This window comes from Brachypodium distachyon, chromosome 1, assembly GCF_000005505.3.
Source record: "Brachypodium distachyon strain Bd21 chromosome 1, Brachypodium_distachyon_v3.0, whole genome shotgun sequence".
Classification (NCBI taxonomy): Eukaryota; Viridiplantae; Streptophyta; class Magnoliopsida; order Poales; family Poaceae; genus Brachypodium; species Brachypodium distachyon.
In genome coordinates this window covers 49,482,435-49,497,679 of record NC_016131.3, presented here as the reverse complement: position 1 = coordinate 49,497,679, position 15,245 = coordinate 49,482,435, and the positions used below count along the sequence as shown (strand labels likewise).

The 15,245-nt window shown below is 48.4% G+C and overlaps 4 protein-coding genes across 7 annotated transcripts; all 4 read left to right on the top strand.

The window, feature by feature from the left end:
• The first annotated feature begins 2,590 nt into the window (after nucleotides 1-2,590).
• On the top strand, nucleotides 2,591-5,642 carry LOC100846131 (cysteine synthase). Its single transcript, XM_003557135.4, has 7 exons — nucleotides 2,591-3,008; nucleotides 3,127-3,254; nucleotides 3,551-3,753; nucleotides 3,920-4,045; nucleotides 4,151-4,309; nucleotides 4,907-5,100; nucleotides 5,319-5,642. The coding sequence occupies exons 1-7, from the start codon at nucleotides 2,901-2,903 to the stop codon at nucleotides 5,442-5,444; spliced, it is 1,044 nt and encodes a 347-aa protein (XP_003557183.1). The 5' UTR covers nucleotides 2,591-2,900; the 3' UTR covers nucleotides 5,445-5,642.
• Nucleotides 5,643-6,296: 654 nt separating this feature from the next.
• On the top strand, nucleotides 6,297-9,739 carry LOC100843619 (cysteine synthase, chloroplastic/chromoplastic). 4 transcript variants are annotated; one of them, XR_729714.3, is made up of 8 exons: nucleotides 6,297-6,663; nucleotides 6,765-6,892; nucleotides 7,252-7,454; nucleotides 7,687-7,812; nucleotides 7,893-8,051; nucleotides 8,775-8,968; nucleotides 9,077-9,287; nucleotides 9,427-9,739. XR_729714.3 is itself a non-coding variant. In XM_003561129.4 (7 exons), exons 1-7 carry the CDS (start codon nucleotides 6,394-6,396, stop codon nucleotides 9,200-9,202), a joined length of 1,206 nt encoding a protein of 401 aa, XP_003561177.1. In that variant the 5' UTR covers nucleotides 6,297-6,393; the 3' UTR covers nucleotides 9,203-9,707. The 4 variants fall into 4 exon arrangements, 2 of the variants coding, with proteins under 2 accessions (XP_003561177.1, XP_024315695.1); XR_001405316.2 differs by having other exon boundaries at nucleotides 9,361-9,739; XM_003561129.4 differs by having other exon boundaries at nucleotides 9,077-9,707.
• Nucleotides 9,740-10,130: 391 nt separating this feature from the next.
• LOC100846743 (histone H3.2) lies at nucleotides 10,131-10,845 on the top strand. The gene has a single exon (XM_003557137.4). It carries the CDS (start codon nucleotides 10,220-10,222, stop codon nucleotides 10,628-10,630), a length of 411 nt encoding a protein of 136 aa, XP_003557185.1. The 5' UTR covers nucleotides 10,131-10,219; the 3' UTR covers nucleotides 10,631-10,845.
• A 1,527-nt stretch (nucleotides 10,846-12,372) lies between these two features.
• On the top strand, nucleotides 12,373-15,086 carry LOC100845828. Its single transcript, XM_003557134.4, has 7 exons — nucleotides 12,373-12,636; nucleotides 12,731-12,841; nucleotides 13,508-13,576; nucleotides 13,892-14,023; nucleotides 14,270-14,347; nucleotides 14,433-14,561; nucleotides 14,640-15,086. Exons 1-7 carry the CDS (start codon nucleotides 12,415-12,417, stop codon nucleotides 14,811-14,813), a joined length of 915 nt encoding a protein of 304 aa, XP_003557182.1. The 5' UTR covers nucleotides 12,373-12,414; the 3' UTR covers nucleotides 14,814-15,086.
• Nucleotides 15,087-15,245: the final 159 nt, after the last annotated feature.

Sequence of the window (15,245 nt, the reverse complement as noted above, 5' to 3'; positions counted from 1 at the left end):
GTTGTCGGCACCAAAGAAGGTTAGGCTAGGCTTTCGCCCGGAGCACCATGACAAAACAAAAGTACCCGCGGCAACCCGCACAACAGCAAAGTCTAAGCAACACCGACAACCGCACAAGTGTAAGAACCTGGATGGTCCACCGTCCGACCATCAAAGGCTACCACACGCTGCACAACATGGCGCACGCACCGGCCACAATCCCAACTCCCGAAGGAGTTGGCACATGGCCCAAATGGCCTGTGCACAAGCCAACCCAAACCCGCGGCTGGAACGCCCAGATTTGCAGTTACCAGTGCACACGACAACACCCCAAGTTAGAGCTCGGCGAAGTGCCAGCTGCAAGGCACGGGGTGCCGTCGGATGGGCACAGAGGAGCGCGACGCACAACCTGCAGCACGACGCTGGCGACCACATCAGGCCACACACCAACACCCTCCTCCCTCCGGGCACCGGCCAACCACGTGTGGCCAGCCCAGCCGGCCGGCACGTACCAAGCACGCCTCCTGAGCCATCTCCCGAGACCCCCCGTAACCTCCAACCAGACCCTCAAAAGCACAGCCTGCCGCCCAGCAACAGCAGCGACGCACGTCGGAGCACGTCCAACCAACAACGCAGCACCAGCAGCAGCAACGCTCGCAGGACCAAGAAAATGCCGAACCTGGAGTCATGCCCGCGCCGCCGCTGGTTGGAGCCCTCCCGCTGGAGTCACGGCCGCGCCGCCGCAGGGCCGCTGCTGCCGAAATTGGGCTGCCGCGCGAGGACCGCGCGCTAGCACCTTCGCGAGCCGGACCCAGGCCGCCGCGAAGCCGGCCCCCGTGCCCGCGCCGCCCCCGCCGCCACCGGTCGGAGCCCTCCCGCCGGAGTCGCGGCCGCGCCGCCGCAGGGCCGCTGCCGCCGAAATTGGGCTGCCGCGCGAGGACCGCGCGCCAGCACCTTCGCGAGCCGGACCCAGGCCGCCGCGAAGCCGGCCCCCGTGCCCGCGCCGCCCCCGCCGCCACCGGTCGGAGCCCTCCCGCCGGAGTCGCGGCCGCGCCGCCGCAGGGCCGCTGCCGCCGAAATTGGGCTGCCGCGCGAGGACCGCGCGCCAGCACCTTCGCGAGCCGGACCCAGGCCGCCGCGAAGCCGGCCCCCGTGCCCGCGCCGCCCCCGCCGCCACCGGTCGGAGCCCTCCCGCCGGAGTCGCGGCCGCGCCGCCGCAGGGCCGCTGCCGCCGAAATTGGGCTGCCGCGCGAGGACCGCGCGCCAGCACCTTCGCGAGCCGGACCCAGGCCGCCGCGAAGCTGGCCCCCGTGCCCCCGCCGCCACCGGTCGGAGCCCTCCCGTCGGAGTCGCGGCCGCGCCGCTGCCGCCGAAATGGGGCTGCCGCGCGAGGACCGCGCGCCAGCACCTTCGCGAGCCGGACCCAGGCCGCCGCGAAGCTGGCCCCCGTGCCCGCGCCGCCCACGCCGCCACCGGTCGGAGCCCTCCCGCCGGAGTCATGGCTGCACCGTCGCAGACCGGGCCGCCGCGCGAGGACCGCATGCTAGCACCTCAGTGAGCCGGACCCAGGCCGCCGCGTATCTAGCCCCTGTCGCCGGAAACATGCCGCCACACGCGCGAGAGAGGGGAGGGAAGAGGGGTGAGAGGAGGAGATGGGATGGCAGCGGCTGGAAGGCCCTGCCGCCGCCGCGGGCCGGCCGACAGCCGCCACCGACAGCGGCAGGGAGAGGGATGGGTGGAGGAGGGGGTGGTTGGGGGTGGCGGCAGGGTATCGCTCCGTGAGTCGCAGGAGCGGCTCGCGGGGCGCTAGGTACTGTCAACACACGCCGTTCTGTCAAATACCGAGCAATATTGAATGGCATGTTCTATCCATCTCAACCAAAATCCGAACTGACCTCCTGTTCTGATACCATGATTGGGTAGCCATCTCAACCAAAAGTACAAACTGATGGAAAGAGACTACATAATTTGTTTCAACAGGCAGGAAACACGTCTCAAACCAAACTCGGTGAGGAACTGAGGATCCAAAATATGCTAAACTAGGGCTAACGCAGGTGTCCGTTACAAAATCTCTCAGAAGTAATTGTGCTTGACTTACTCAATTCAATCACAAAATACACATCTGAACTTTAGCTGTGCATTAATGCCGATTTCAGCAATTGATGTGAATTATGATAATCCAGTTTTTTTTCAATCAAAATTCGATTATTTTTCGGTTTGGCTTACCAACTTTTTTCGACTTCTATATCTATCTTTGACGAAATGTATCGACAGCAAAGCCAGCCTATGTTTTATGATAATCTGTGTCTAATATCCCCCGGCAGCGCGTTCACCTCTGAGGCTCTGACGCGTTCTACTACCTCCCGGAGTCAAACTGTCAAATCAAGCTAATTGACTACTGTATTTTGTTGGCTCAATCCCAGAGTCTCACTGCATTGCCACTAGGACACCACCAAGTTGGCCGGCACTCTCAGTCGTCGATCTCTTCCTCCGAGGTCCTTGTCATCATCGATCGGCTCTCACGAACCACTCGCAATCACTCCACGTGGGCAATCCCTCGATCGCCGTCGCGGAGTACGAACATCAATCCTTAGAAAAAGATGAACATGTCTCATCAAAAGCCAGCAACGACCTCAAAAACAAAGTGCCAATTTGCAGGCCACAGTCGTTCTTTCATCCCCAGTCCACTGGTTGGTGTGGGACTCAAGGGACAAGAAGATGGCGGCAAGAAAAAAGACACGCTCTTGATCCTTAACTTAACATCCATGGCCTGCTGCTGCATCCGCCTCCAAGCTCCAAAAACAAGCCCCAATTTAAGTCGCCGGTCTCGGTCATCGCTGCGCAGCCCTGTCTCCGTATCCTTAATTTCTTATCTTGTCCTCCCTTGAGAAGCCAAGAAGTCAAGAAGCAGGGGAGCATCCATGGCGCCGGGCAAGGAGGAGTTGGGGACTGCGAGGAGAGGGGTTCCTTCGCTGCTGCTCAGCGACGGCGGAATCGGGCAGGAACACATCGCCTCCGATGTCACCCAGGTAAAATCTTCCGTTTCAATCCCCTTTCCGGCGGCAGCCATGATTTTACTGAGATTAAGGTGGATTAGGAGGAGTGGCTGATGTAGAGCAAATTGGTTTTGGTTTTGGTTTTCTTCAGCTGATAGGATGGACGCCGCTCATCGAGCTGAAGCGGATTGGTGCCAAGGAAGGGTTGGATGCCCGGATTGTTGGCAAGATGGAGGCCTACCAGCCGCTTTGCTCCGTCAAGGATCGCAGCGCTCTGAGGTACTGCTATTAACTTTTTAATTAAGGTTCGATTCTGTTAACAAATCTTGGCATTAGTTTTGTCTGTGCTAGTTGAACAAGTGAGGTAGCTACTAAGGTGGATTCTTCAGCTGTCCAAGCCACCACTTTTATTGTTTAGTTGGAAGTGAACTAGCTAGCCACTGATGATGGTAGCAAAATTTTAAGATGGCAGTCAAAGTACTTGTACTGTATATTCTTGCACTTGCCAGAATACATTTCCTTAGCAAAACTTGTGGCAAATGTTGGGAGATATGAAACTTTATTCTCTTCTTCAGGATGATCGAAGACGCCGAAGAGAAAGGGCTGATTTCGCCTGGTGTCACGACTCTGGTTGAGCCGACTAGCGGTAATCTGGGGCTAGGGTTGGTCCTCATTTGTGTAAGCAAAGGTTACAGGTTCGTCGCGGTGATGCCGGGCCAGTACTCGCTTGATAAGCAGATCTTGTTGAGATACATGGGTGCTGAGTTGTTCATAACTGGTAAAAGAGATAGATTGCATCACCTTAGTTGCCTCCTTGTCTGAAGAAGAAAAATCTTAATTGAGTAATTCTTGAGTCTAGTTTTCCTTTTATAGTGTTGTTTAAACTGGCCAATCTCTGTGATTTGTATTTGTGACCTTGCTCATTTGGTGTGATCAAATGGTAGATCCGGCACTCGGGTTTCCGGGAATAACCGACAAGGTCGAACAACTCAAGAAAGAGTTACCCAACGTGCATGTTCTTGATCAGTTTGTGAATCCAGCAAATCCTGATGCACATGTTAGATGGACTGGTACTGTCTCAAAATGACCTGACACTTTATGTTCAGAAGAGAAAAGTGCCCCCTTATTGACCTATTGTTGCAAGCTAGCTCTTAGAGATCTGTCCAAATTTTCAGGACCTGAGATTTGGAAGGATACTGCTGGCAAGGTGGACATATTTGTCGCCGGGTCAGGGTCAGGGGGTACGGTATCTGGTGTTGGGAAGTATCTGAAGATGCAAAATCCAAATGTGAAGATCATTTGTGTAGAGCCTACAGAGAGTCCAGTCATTTCAGGTACCCCTTTTTTTTGCCCTTTTTCTTGTAAACAAATTGTTCTCTATCTAATCGAATGGCAGAAACGACAATCCTTTCCACAAAAAAGAAAAACAAAAACAGTAACCACATGCTTCTTTACCCTTGGAAATCATCATCAATGACTGTATTGGGCCAGATAAGTAATTTCAGTGCTTCTCTGCTCCATCAAATTGAATTAACAGATTATTGTGTGAGATGATACTTTTTGTAGAGAATATGCAAAATGGAGTACTTTTTTTCCACCACAGAGTTGTAACTCTGCTTGTCGTTTGCTTGTCAGCCGATTAGTTTCTTTGGTCATGTTTTTATAGAAAAATGTTTCGCTTTCATCTGAAAAGGATTGCATTCATTTGTTACGTAGCACATAAGTACCAACAAATCGTGCTTCGTCAAATCTTCATGATTGAAATTTTGTGGTCCAGCCTCCAGATAACTATGTGGCTCCGCATTTGCTTCAGATTGTGTGGTGCCAGATACTAAAATCACTAGAGCAACAACAAAATAGTACTGCTTCGGAAACAATGACACTTTTCTTTTGTAAACTGAAACAATGACACTTTGTTGGCATTTATTCAGGAGGGGAGTCAGGCAAGCATAAAATCCAGGGAATAGGACCAGGGTTCTTGCCTGAGGTCTTGAACACCTCGGTCATCGATGAGACGGTCACCGTGACCACAGATGAGGCGATGGCGAACGCGAGGAGGTTGGCAATGGAAGAGGGCCTGCTTGTGGGCATATCTTCTGGGGCAAACTTCGCAGCTTGCCTAAAGGTCCACACATCCCCTAGCTAATTGACTTTGTTCTCATTTTGCTGTACTTGTTGTTTCCGTTATGGTAATGGAAAATGTGGAAACCTGGTTCGACAAGAAGATAATTTTGCATTTGAATGATAGTAAGCAAAGGGCAATATAGTAACTTTATTTGAGTTATGTTACATTTCTCTCTCTGGTCTTGACTAACCCTTGGAACCAACCAAATGCATCTTTAGGTTGCGGCGAGAGAAGAGAACAAGGGGAAGATGATTGTCACCATGTTCCCGAGCGGGGGCGAGAGATACATGAATTCGGACCTCTTTGCCGCTGTAAGAGAGGAGTGCCTTGCCATGACCTATTGATCTTGCTTGGAATCTCGGTGTAACCAACTAGAGAAGGTAGCACGAAAGTTGTTCAGCCGGTTTGGGCGACACGCATATCTTAGACCGGAGGACACGTGATTGTGTCCTGCTTGTCTTACTTTTATTGTATTTTTTAGACATGTATGTTGAATGATGGATGTGTTCATCGATCGATACAGAGACCAGCGGATTGCCCTCCTTTTCGAAGAAATTAAAATGCCACATCGGCAACAAATAAGAACTAACGTGTTACTTTTGGGATCGGCAGAGAGAAGGAGAGAAATGTGTCTTGTGCTTCGATGATAATCCACACATCTAAATCGAAGTATCAAGGAGTACCAACTAATCTGAGCTCTTAGATCAAAGAAAATTGACATTCTAAGCCGATTTCGGGGTACTATAAAAAAGCTCAAAAACTAAAAACACGACGATTGAAGACATTGATGCCATCTTTCATCAACAAGGAGACAGAGCGTCTACCCCCTTGTCCTGGTTCGAGGACACCACACCGTCGACAGATAGAGACGCTCACTCGAGAGAAGGAGTTGTTGATCTCAAGACGACAAGGAAGAGCAACCACATAAGGATATACCTGACCCACCTCGCCGTGTCGACGAACAAACCTTGCGAGACCAAACTACTCACTTTGTAAATTATATGTGCGAGTATAAGTTAATAGTCAGCTGCGGCATGAGCTCATGAAAACTCTATGAGATTGGAATGTGAGACCAAACATTTACAAAGTACAAAGTACTAGTACATGTTTATAAGTAACTATTTTATTATGTTGGATATTAAACTGGTTATAGATTACCAGCTACTCATGATATTATCATTGATCTTAGAAAATGATGAACACGTCTCGTCACGGAGGAGCGCAGCAGCAAAAGCCTGCAACGACCTCAAGGGGGAAACCGACGGCGGCAAAAAGATCCTTAAATTGACAGCCATGGCCTGCTGCAATGCAACGACCTCAAGGGGGAAACAAGTCCCAATTTGCAGGGCACAGTCGTCGGTCGTCGCTGCGCAGCTGCCCCTGTCTCCTTATCCTCACCCCTTGAGAAGCCAAGAAGCAGGGAAGCGCCCGTCGACCAAGCAGCACTGCAGCGGCATCCTGGCGCCGCCGCCAGGCAAGGAGGGGACTGCGAGGAGAGGGCTTCCTTCCCTGCTCAGCGACGGCGCAATCGGGCAGGAACACATCGCCTCCGACGCCACCCAGGCAAAATAAAAATACCCCTTTTATACGTTTCAATCCCCTTTCCTGTCTGTCAGCCATGATTTGAAGGCCTGGTTACAGGTGGCTGATATATATTTTTTCAGCTGATAGGGTGGACGCCGCTCATCGAGCTGAAGCGGATCGCTGGAAAGGACGGCTTGGATGCCCGGATTGTCGGGAAGATGGAGGCCTACCAGCCGCTTTGCTCCGTCAAGGATCGCAGCGCTTTGAGGTAGTACTGCTATTAACTTGTTTTAGTTAATCTCTCGGAAAACTTGTTTTTAATCAGGCTCGATTCTGCTAACAGAACTTGGGGTTAGATTAGAGAGCTAGTCTTGTCTGTGCTAGTTGAAAAGGTGAAGTAGATTCTATAGCTGACCAAGCCACCAGCTCTGTTGTTTGTTGGAACTGATGATGGTTGAACAAGTGCTAGTTTTGTCTGTGCTAGTCGATCAGCTAGTCACTGATGGTGGTAGCATAAATTTAAGATGGCAGTCAAGTACTACTATATATTCTTGCACCTGGCAGAATCCATTTCCTATGGCAAGCCAAAACTTATGGCAAGTGTTAAACTTTATTTTCCTTCTACAGGATGATCGAAGACGCCGAAGAGAAAGGGCTGATTTCGCCTGGTGTAACGACTCTAGTTGAGCCGACGGGCGGTAATCTGGGGCTAGGGTTGGTCCTCATTGCTCTGCGCAAAGAATACAGGTTCGTCGCGGTGATGCCGGGCCAGTACTCGCTTGATAAGCAGATCTTGTTGAGATACATGGGTGCTGAGTTGTTCATAACGGGTAATGGCAGAAGATATGCAGTTGTTCATAACCGGTAAAGATAGATAGTTTTCCTTTAGTTGCTTCCTTTGTCTGAAGAACAATAAAATCTTACATCCTCTCTTTTAAGTCTAGTTTTCCTTGCACAGTGTTGTTTACACTGGCCGGTCTTTTTTTTTTTGAATAGTTTACACTGGCCAATCTGTGTGATCTGTATTTGTGATCTTGATTTTTTGGTGTGATCAAATGGCAGATCCAGCACTCGGCTATCCGGGAATGGTCGACAAGGTCGAACAACTCAAGAAGGAATTACCCAACGTTCATGTTCTTTATCAGTTTGTGAATCCAGCAAATCCTGACGCACACGTTAGATGGACTGGTACTGTCTCAAAGTGAGTTGACACTTTATGTTCAGAAGAGAAGAGTGCATCCTTATTGACCTATTATTGAAAATTTCAGGACCTGAGATTTGGAAGGATACTGCTGGCAAGGTGGACATATTTGTCGCAGGTTCAGGGTCAGGAGGTACGGTATCTGGTGTTGGGAAGTATCTGAAGATGCAAAATCCAAATGTGAGGATCATTTGTGTAGAGCCTACAGAGAGTGCAGTCATTTCAGGTAAATTGTCATCTCTTAAACTCAAGCACGAAAATCAGACGTCGTTAAATTTAAGCACGAGAGAGGTAGTCCCTGTCTCCGGTGCTGTTGTTTTGGAGACCTGGCCTTTTCCTTTTTTCCCTTTCTTGTAAATACATTACTCCATGGCCCTTGCAATTAGCAATCGCTGTATAGGGCCAGCTAAGTAATTTCAGTGCTTCTATGCTCCATGAAATTATATTAACAGATTATTGTGTGAAATGATACCTTTTGGAATATTTTTGTAGGGAATGTGCAAAATGATTTGGCATCTAATATTTTCTATAAAATGGATCACTACTTTTCCCACCACGGTGGTCGGTTGCTTGTCAGCTGATTAGTTTCACTAGCCATATTTTTTTAGAAAATGTTTCCCTTTCATCGGAAAAGGATTGCATTCATTTGTTAGCTACTCCTTCTGATACTAAATTCTTGACTCAAATTTGTCCAAATATGGATATATCTATTTTTTAAAAGCGTCTAGATACATGTAATATTTCGACAACAGTTTAGGATCGGAGGGAGTAGCAGATAAGTACAAACAAAAAATCTTGCTTCGTAGAATCTCCTTGATTCAAATCTGTGGTCCAGATAATTGGCTCCACATTTGCTTCAGATTGTGTGCGAGTACTCTAACTAAAATCACTGGAACAACAACAAAATAGTGCTTCAGAAACAATGACACTTCCGTTGGACTTTATTCAGGTGGGGAGCCAGGCAAGCATGAAATCCAGGGAATAGGACCAGGACTATTGCCTGAGGTCTTGGACACCTCGGTCATCGATGAAACGGTCACCGTGACCACTGGCGACGCGATGGCGAATGCGAGGAGGTTGGCAATGGAAGAGGGCCTGCTTGTGGGCATATCTTCTGGGGCAAACTTCGCAGCTTGCCTAAAGGTCATCACATCTCCTGTCTAATTGACTTTGTTCTCATTTTGTTTGAGTTCTATTACTATCATTTTTTCTGTGGTGTTGAGTAACCTTCGAACCAAAATGCATCTTTAGGTCGCGGCGAGAGAAGAGAACAAGGGGAAGATGATTGTCACCATGTTCCCGAGCGGGGGCGAGAGATACCTGAACTCGGACCTCTTCGCGGCCGTAAGAGAGGAGTGCATTGCCATGACCTTTTGAGCTCTCATGCATCCTCTTCAGAAAAGACTTGTATACCGACGATCGATCATGTATTAGCCACCGAATGTGTGTCTTTACCGCAACGGTAACAAATAAGAACACCTGCATTAGTTTTAGTTTTAAAGCACCGATTGATTCTTCTTTTTTACATGTACCAGTTGATTCTTTGATCTATATGCTCATTTTGTGCCTCATCGACTGAATCCAAAGGATCATGTTTACAGTCGGTCCTACCTTCCTTTCATCTGGCCATCCATTTGCTGTCGTGGAGCCGGCGCATCGATGGCTGGTGGGTGACGACATAATGTTGGTTGGGCACGGTAATCCTAAGGATTTTCGCAGAAAAACTGGAGCAAAATAATCCGAAGGAACTTGTACTACTGTAGTATTTGAGTTGTTTGATTCACTTGGGTGTTTGTTGGAAAAGATATTTGCTTTTCTATGTGCAGACCCGAAATGTTTTATGGTGCAAATGCAATCAACACTGTAAAATCTGAAGTCGGCATAACTTTGCAGCCTGGCAAGTTTTTACCGTTATTTTTTTAAAATCTTGCAAATTAAATCAATTAGGTCGGAATCTCCACAGGCCCCAGCCGAGCAAAACGGGCTTTGTTTTTGTTTCCCACGATACCCCAGCCCAGCCCACCGGGCAAACCGCTACGGCCCCACCGAAGCGCGTCAGCCAATCAGAACGCGTGAACACCCCACCCACGGATCCGCGCCACACCACACCACAACTCCAGCCAATCACATCCCTCCAACCCCCTCCCCACGGATCGAACCCCACACGATCCGCGTGCTAACCCCTCAACCCCATCCCAGCCGTCCATCCCTCACCGATCCAACGCTCCAAACCCCTTCGTCTCCTTCCTCGCGCCTCTCCCAGCCCAAAAGTTTCAGATCCCCGCTCTCCTACATAAACGCCCCAGCCTCCCCTTCACCCTCCCATCCAAAACTCAAATCCCCCGAACCTCTTATCACCAAACCCAAACCCTAGCGTTCCCCTTCCCCTCCTCCATGGCTCGCACGAAGCAGACGGCGCGCAAGTCCACCGGCGGCAAGGCCCCACGGAAGCAGCTGGCGACGAAGGCAGCCCGGAAATCGGCGCCCGCCACCGGCGGCGTGAAGAAGCCCCACCGTTTCCGCCCGGGCACCGTCGCGCTGCGCGAGATCCGCAAGTACCAGAAGAGCACGGAGCTGCTCATCCGCAAGCTCCCCTTCCAGCGGCTCGTCAGGGAGATCGCGCAGGACTTCAAGACGGACCTCCGGTTCCAGTCCTCCGCCGTGTCGGCCCTGCAGGAGGCCGCCGAGGCGTATCTGGTTGGGCTCTTCGAGGACACCAACCTCTGCGCAATTCATGCCAAGAGGGTTACCATCATGCCCAAGGATATCCAGCTTGCTCGCCGCATCCGTGGGGAGAGGGCGTAAGGAGTTTCGGGTTGGTGCTGATGCTGTTGTTGGTAGATGGATGTGGCTGGGGATCTGGTTGTTTTGGTTGTGTTGATATGAGGTGTCATCTGCTATCTTTGGTTCCCTGTTCTGTTGTAGCAAGCAAGTTCTTGAAATGAGAAGAAATGGAAAGTTTATCTGTCTACTGTCTGATCCTATATTTGTCCTTCTGATGTTTATCTGTTTATTTCCCTGTTTCTGTGATTATGCTGGTGTAATATTTAGCCGGGGCAACGGAAATTAAGAATGTGCATATAAGAGATTTTTATTTTTTATTGTTCTGAAAGTGTTCTCTGATCTTAAATGCATTAGGTAAACGAAATGAGCAATGTGTCAATTGCCTTTTGCTCTGTTCACAGCGAAAATTTCATTTGTTACTGTTGGTAGATCTTTGCTCTTTTCAAAATCGAAGTCAGCTTTCCAGTTCATTTCTTGATTTCGATTTCAAATGAACATGCCATTTTACTTCTGCTCTGTTCAAAGTGAATTTTAATTTTGTCTTGTGTTGGTCAATCTCTGTTAGCTGATTTTGAAGAGTTCATAAATTGTGGGTAACCATTGTGTAAGCTCACAGCTAGCTTATACTGTCACCAATGCCTAATCATTGATGCTTTCAGTGCAATTGACATTTCAAGTAGGTAACAGTTTGGAGCTTCTGTCCCAGTGTTTATACTCTGCCTGTCTGTTTCAACCTAAGAATTCTTGTCTGCTTCTGTCCCAAGCAGAGTATGTTACTCTGCTTGTCTATTTCTGCATAATAACATAATGTGCTTATCAATTTTGAAATATATACACAATTTAAAGCTTCGGTTGTATGGGTCTGTTGCAAAGTATTCGAAAATGCAAATCAAATCTGTGAAGACCTTCACATAAGATCTTTGAAGATCATATGAGGTAAATTTAGGATGCTCTCACATATTCAACGATTTGTAAGACCAACTTTCAGTCTATCTGCTACCTCTAGGAAGGCAAGAACAGAAGCGCTTCCCTGCAGGAAGAGAAGGGGATCGATGAAAGGGATTTCTGCGCTGCTGAAACCATTGCCGACTGTGATGGTAGTGACAAGCAGCATTACATTGCCTTTGATATCACCAAGATGAATGCCTCTTCTCCGATGCATATGAGCTATATTGTCTTTGTAGCAGTTGTACTGAGATATAAGGTGGACGATCAGTCAGTCAATCAGGGAGAATACAAACCTGCAATCACTCTTTCAGGTCAGGTATCTATGGGAATTTTCAGATTTCCTTTTCTGTTCATAACTCATCTACTAGCAGTTGTGTTGTAGATCCAGCCCTTGGCCGACAAGATCGAAAAGAGGCTCTGGATGCACATGTTCTTGATCAGCTTGCAAACGCGGCTGGCCTCAATGGCTTGGATAAAGATTGGTGCTGCTGGCTTTCACTTGCAGAAAGACTTGAAATTTTTTTTTTTGAGCGAAAGAAAGACTTGAAATGTACAAGGAGTTTGGTTCGTCATCAACCGGGCCGTGGCTAACCGGCCCGGCCCAACAGGCTCGTCGGCCCATGACGGCCACCGGATCCAAGTCACGCCCCAGACGACTCCGACGCGAAACCACGTCAGGCATCTGACGTGGCCCTCTCCCATTGGCCGGCCAATCACGCCTCCCATGCCGTCCGATCACGCGGCCCGCGTGCCGTCTGACGGCCCAGATCCCACCCGCCACCGCTTCAAGTCCGCCACTGAGCTGCTGCTGCGGAAGAGGAAGAAGAAGAAAAAATTCTACTGCTACCGGAGAAGAGATGGCGAGAGGAAGCGCCGTGGCGGTGGTGGCCCTGGCCGTAGCGGCCGTCCTCCTCGTCCTCCACGCGGATGGGGCGGCGGCGGCGGGGCCGAAGAAGCCGGCGACGGCCGCGAGGCGGGAGGACGTGCCGTACATCCGGTGCCAGGTCTGCGAGCGGATCGCCAGGGAGATCTCCGCGCAGGTCGCCCGCAAGCAGCAGGCGCTATCGCCCTCCAAGAAGGTGACCGCTAGTTCCCGACGCATCTGGTTCCCTGGACGGGGTTCTGCTTGGGGGTGAATCATGTGCTGATGAAGGTTGTGAGCTGCGTTTGTAGGTGCCGGAGATCGAGATCATCGAGATCGCGGAGAATGTGTGCAACCTGAAGAAGCAGGAGGCGGACTGGATGCTCCGGATCGACATCGTCGAGAAAGGCGACAGGCTCGAGGTAATCTGCTGGTGCCACCCCTTTGTCTTTTGCCTGGAGTCGATGCGGATTCGTGTGCGTTTAATTTGGTGCTGGACTGCTGGGTAAATCTGCAAAGACGAAATTCCCCTAGTTGGCTGTCTGAGAACCAGCTGTGCAGCAGCCTAAAATTGTTTCCAAATCTGCGGCACATTTATCCGGATCAACAGTCCAGACATAGTAGTAACGGAAAAAACAAGTAACTGAACTGTTCAGATGCAGCTAGAAGGTAATCAAGCACATTAACAATCTAAATGGCAGTATGAACGGGATGGTTTTATTCTAGGCCTTTCCTTGTTCTCGCTCAGTTATGTAATTGAATCTGTTGTGGATGTCCTGCTTTTTTTAAAGGCTTCCTTGATTTTGGCTTTTGGTTAATACATTGTTGCTGTTACACATAGCTAGTTGTAATCCCCTAAAATTAGAATTACAACAACTACTGGAACTTTTGGTCCAAACAAGACTCACGATCAATAGGTAGACTTAGTAGCGCCTTTCCAAGTTAATATGAGTTATATGTACGCCACTACTCACACTAAAGTGATGGGGTGTCTCATTCTGCTTGGTCATAGCTTTGCGGTTAATGTGTGAAACCTACACAAATGCACCATCTCAGTTCGCATCCTAATGCACCAAAGTATTTTGCAGCTTGTTGACCAAGATGAGGAAGGGCATTGTAATTCTGAATGCAAGACCATTGAGCGTGCTTGCCAGGAGGTGAAGATCCATGCTCACCTAGTTTATTATGTGTTTGTACTATCTAGAACTTATGAATGCTTCTGTAAGTTCTTGTCTTCTTCTAGATGATCATGATACTTCATGGCCTGAACATCTCTGAGGAGTAAATGATGTTATCATGTTATGATGATATAGTCACCTGGAATAAATCATGGCTTATCTAGGCTAAGTGTTCATGGAATTAGTTGAAGTTTTCTTTCCAGAATTTCTAATATCTATGAAGCAATAAGGTAGCACCATTGTTTCAATTTATTTTATGTCAAATTGTGCTCAGTTGAACAATATCCATTGCAGGTTATGGGGTATGCTGATACTGATGTTGCTGAGTTTGTTTACACAAACAAGCCTTCACTTGATCAGCTGGTGAAATTTGTGTGCAAAGATATTACCAAAGCATGTGCTGTGGATCCACCATCAGTTCCAAAAGTAAGCATTCACCATCTTGTTTCTGCCTCTTAAAGTTGTTATTTATTGTAAGAAAAGTAGGATAGCAACTTCAGCCATATAATTGAAACAGTAAAAGAATTTATTGCATTATTTATGACCTGATTATAGTGCCTGCTTGGATGTTTCGCTCAGGTAGTTGCGTGCTGCTAAGCAGCCAGATGTGAGACTTTTGCATATATTAATATTTGAATGTCCTTTCTGACTCATGAATTGTAAAAACTGCAGGATCGGGTACCTGGAGAACCCTTCGCTGCGAAGCCATCAAAAGATGCCGAGATGGAGAAGATAATGAGATCAATGGGGGTAAGTATTTTGGAAGTAATACGTGCAGCTTTATCCATGTACATAGGAAGATTCAAATGGCACAATGCACTATTAATGATGACAGGATATTCCGGGAGCCCCAAGCATGAAGATGTACTCTAGAGACGATCTAATGCAGAACAACTTTGGTGCTGGAGGTGATGATGATGAAGATGATGACGAAGACGATGAAGATAACTTTCCCAAGAACCTGGTAAGTTTCACAACTTCTCAGCTAAATATGTCGATTTGAACTTTTAGCGTTTAATTATACCTACCCTACTCCTTCCAGGGAAAAGCTCTAAAAGATAAGCCTCCACAAAAGAATGATATTAAAGAACAGGTTGTGAAACAGATCAAAGATACAGGCAAAAAATTGAAAGGTCATGTGAGCAAGGTGTCGAAAGTGGTTAAAAAATGGTGGCAAGCCAAGAAGCCCACGAAATCTGGCAAATCGGAGCTATGAACACCGCAGTGCTCCCAAATTGTTTCAGTAAATCAGGTTTCAATCCAGGACTTGGGTAGAGAAGAGCTGCATAAACGTGTACAATGAATTTAAGACACTGTTAGTGTACACTAGCAAGTAGTATAACAAGTGGACTCTGTTGCAGAAGCATGCTGATTCATGAGAGGCAGTCACTGCTCAAGTCCCAAATGATTTTTGGTACCATCTTATACGCTGTAAATGAACGGCCATGCCATTAAATTAGATCATTGGCTGTCTTATGGCTTCTTCTCACTGGAGTGAAAGAAGAAAGAAATTAGAGCATTGGCTATTTTAACTGTCCTTAAACATTTTCTTTCTCCCTCTATCCCAAGGTTAGTCTGTCCAATTTAAGAAGCAAAGCGGATACCACACAAGCTGAGACCAAACCGGCCGTCCAACCCCACACCTCGC

What these genes read in the sequence shown, in the direction of transcription:
- LOC100846131 (XM_003557135.4), top strand. Translation starts at nt 2,901, where the DNA reads ATGGCGCCGGGCAAGGAGGAGTTGGGGACTGCGAGGAGAGGGGTTCCT. An exon ending in TGCACATGTTAGATGGACTG is followed by an intron (nt 4,046 to 4,150) that starts GTACTGTCTCAA and finishes CCAAATTTTCAG; the next exon opens with GACCTGAGATTTGGAAGGAT. An exon ending in ACTTCGCAGCTTGCCTAAAG is followed by an intron (nt 5,101 to 5,318) that starts GTCCACACATCC and finishes ATGCATCTTTAG; the next exon opens with GTTGCGGCGAGAGAAGAGAA.
- LOC100843619 (XM_003561129.4), top strand. Translation starts at nt 6,394, where the DNA reads ATGGCCTGCTGCAATGCAACGACCTCAAGGGGGAAACAAGTCCCAATT. An exon ending in TCGCCTCCGACGCCACCCAG is followed by an intron (nt 6,664 to 6,764) that starts GCAAAATAAAAA and finishes ATATTTTTTCAG; the next exon opens with CTGATAGGGTGGACGCCGCT. An exon ending in ACTTCGCAGCTTGCCTAAAG is followed by an intron (nt 8,969 to 9,076) that starts GTCATCACATCT and finishes ATGCATCTTTAG; the next exon opens with GTCGCGGCGAGAGAAGAGAA.
- LOC100846743 (XM_003557137.4), top strand. Translation starts at nt 10,220, where the DNA reads ATGGCTCGCACGAAGCAGACGGCGCGCAAGTCCACCGGCGGCAAGGCC.
- LOC100845828 (XM_003557134.4), top strand. Translation starts at nt 12,415, where the DNA reads ATGGCGAGAGGAAGCGCCGTGGCGGTGGTGGCCCTGGCCGTAGCGGCC. An exon ending in TTGAGCGTGCTTGCCAGGAG is followed by an intron (nt 13,577 to 13,891) that starts GTGAAGATCCAT and finishes TATCCATTGCAG; the next exon opens with GTTATGGGGTATGCTGATAC. An exon ending in AGATAATGAGATCAATGGGG is followed by an intron (nt 14,348 to 14,432) that starts GTAAGTATTTTG and finishes TAATGATGACAG; the next exon opens with GATATTCCGGGAGCCCCAAG.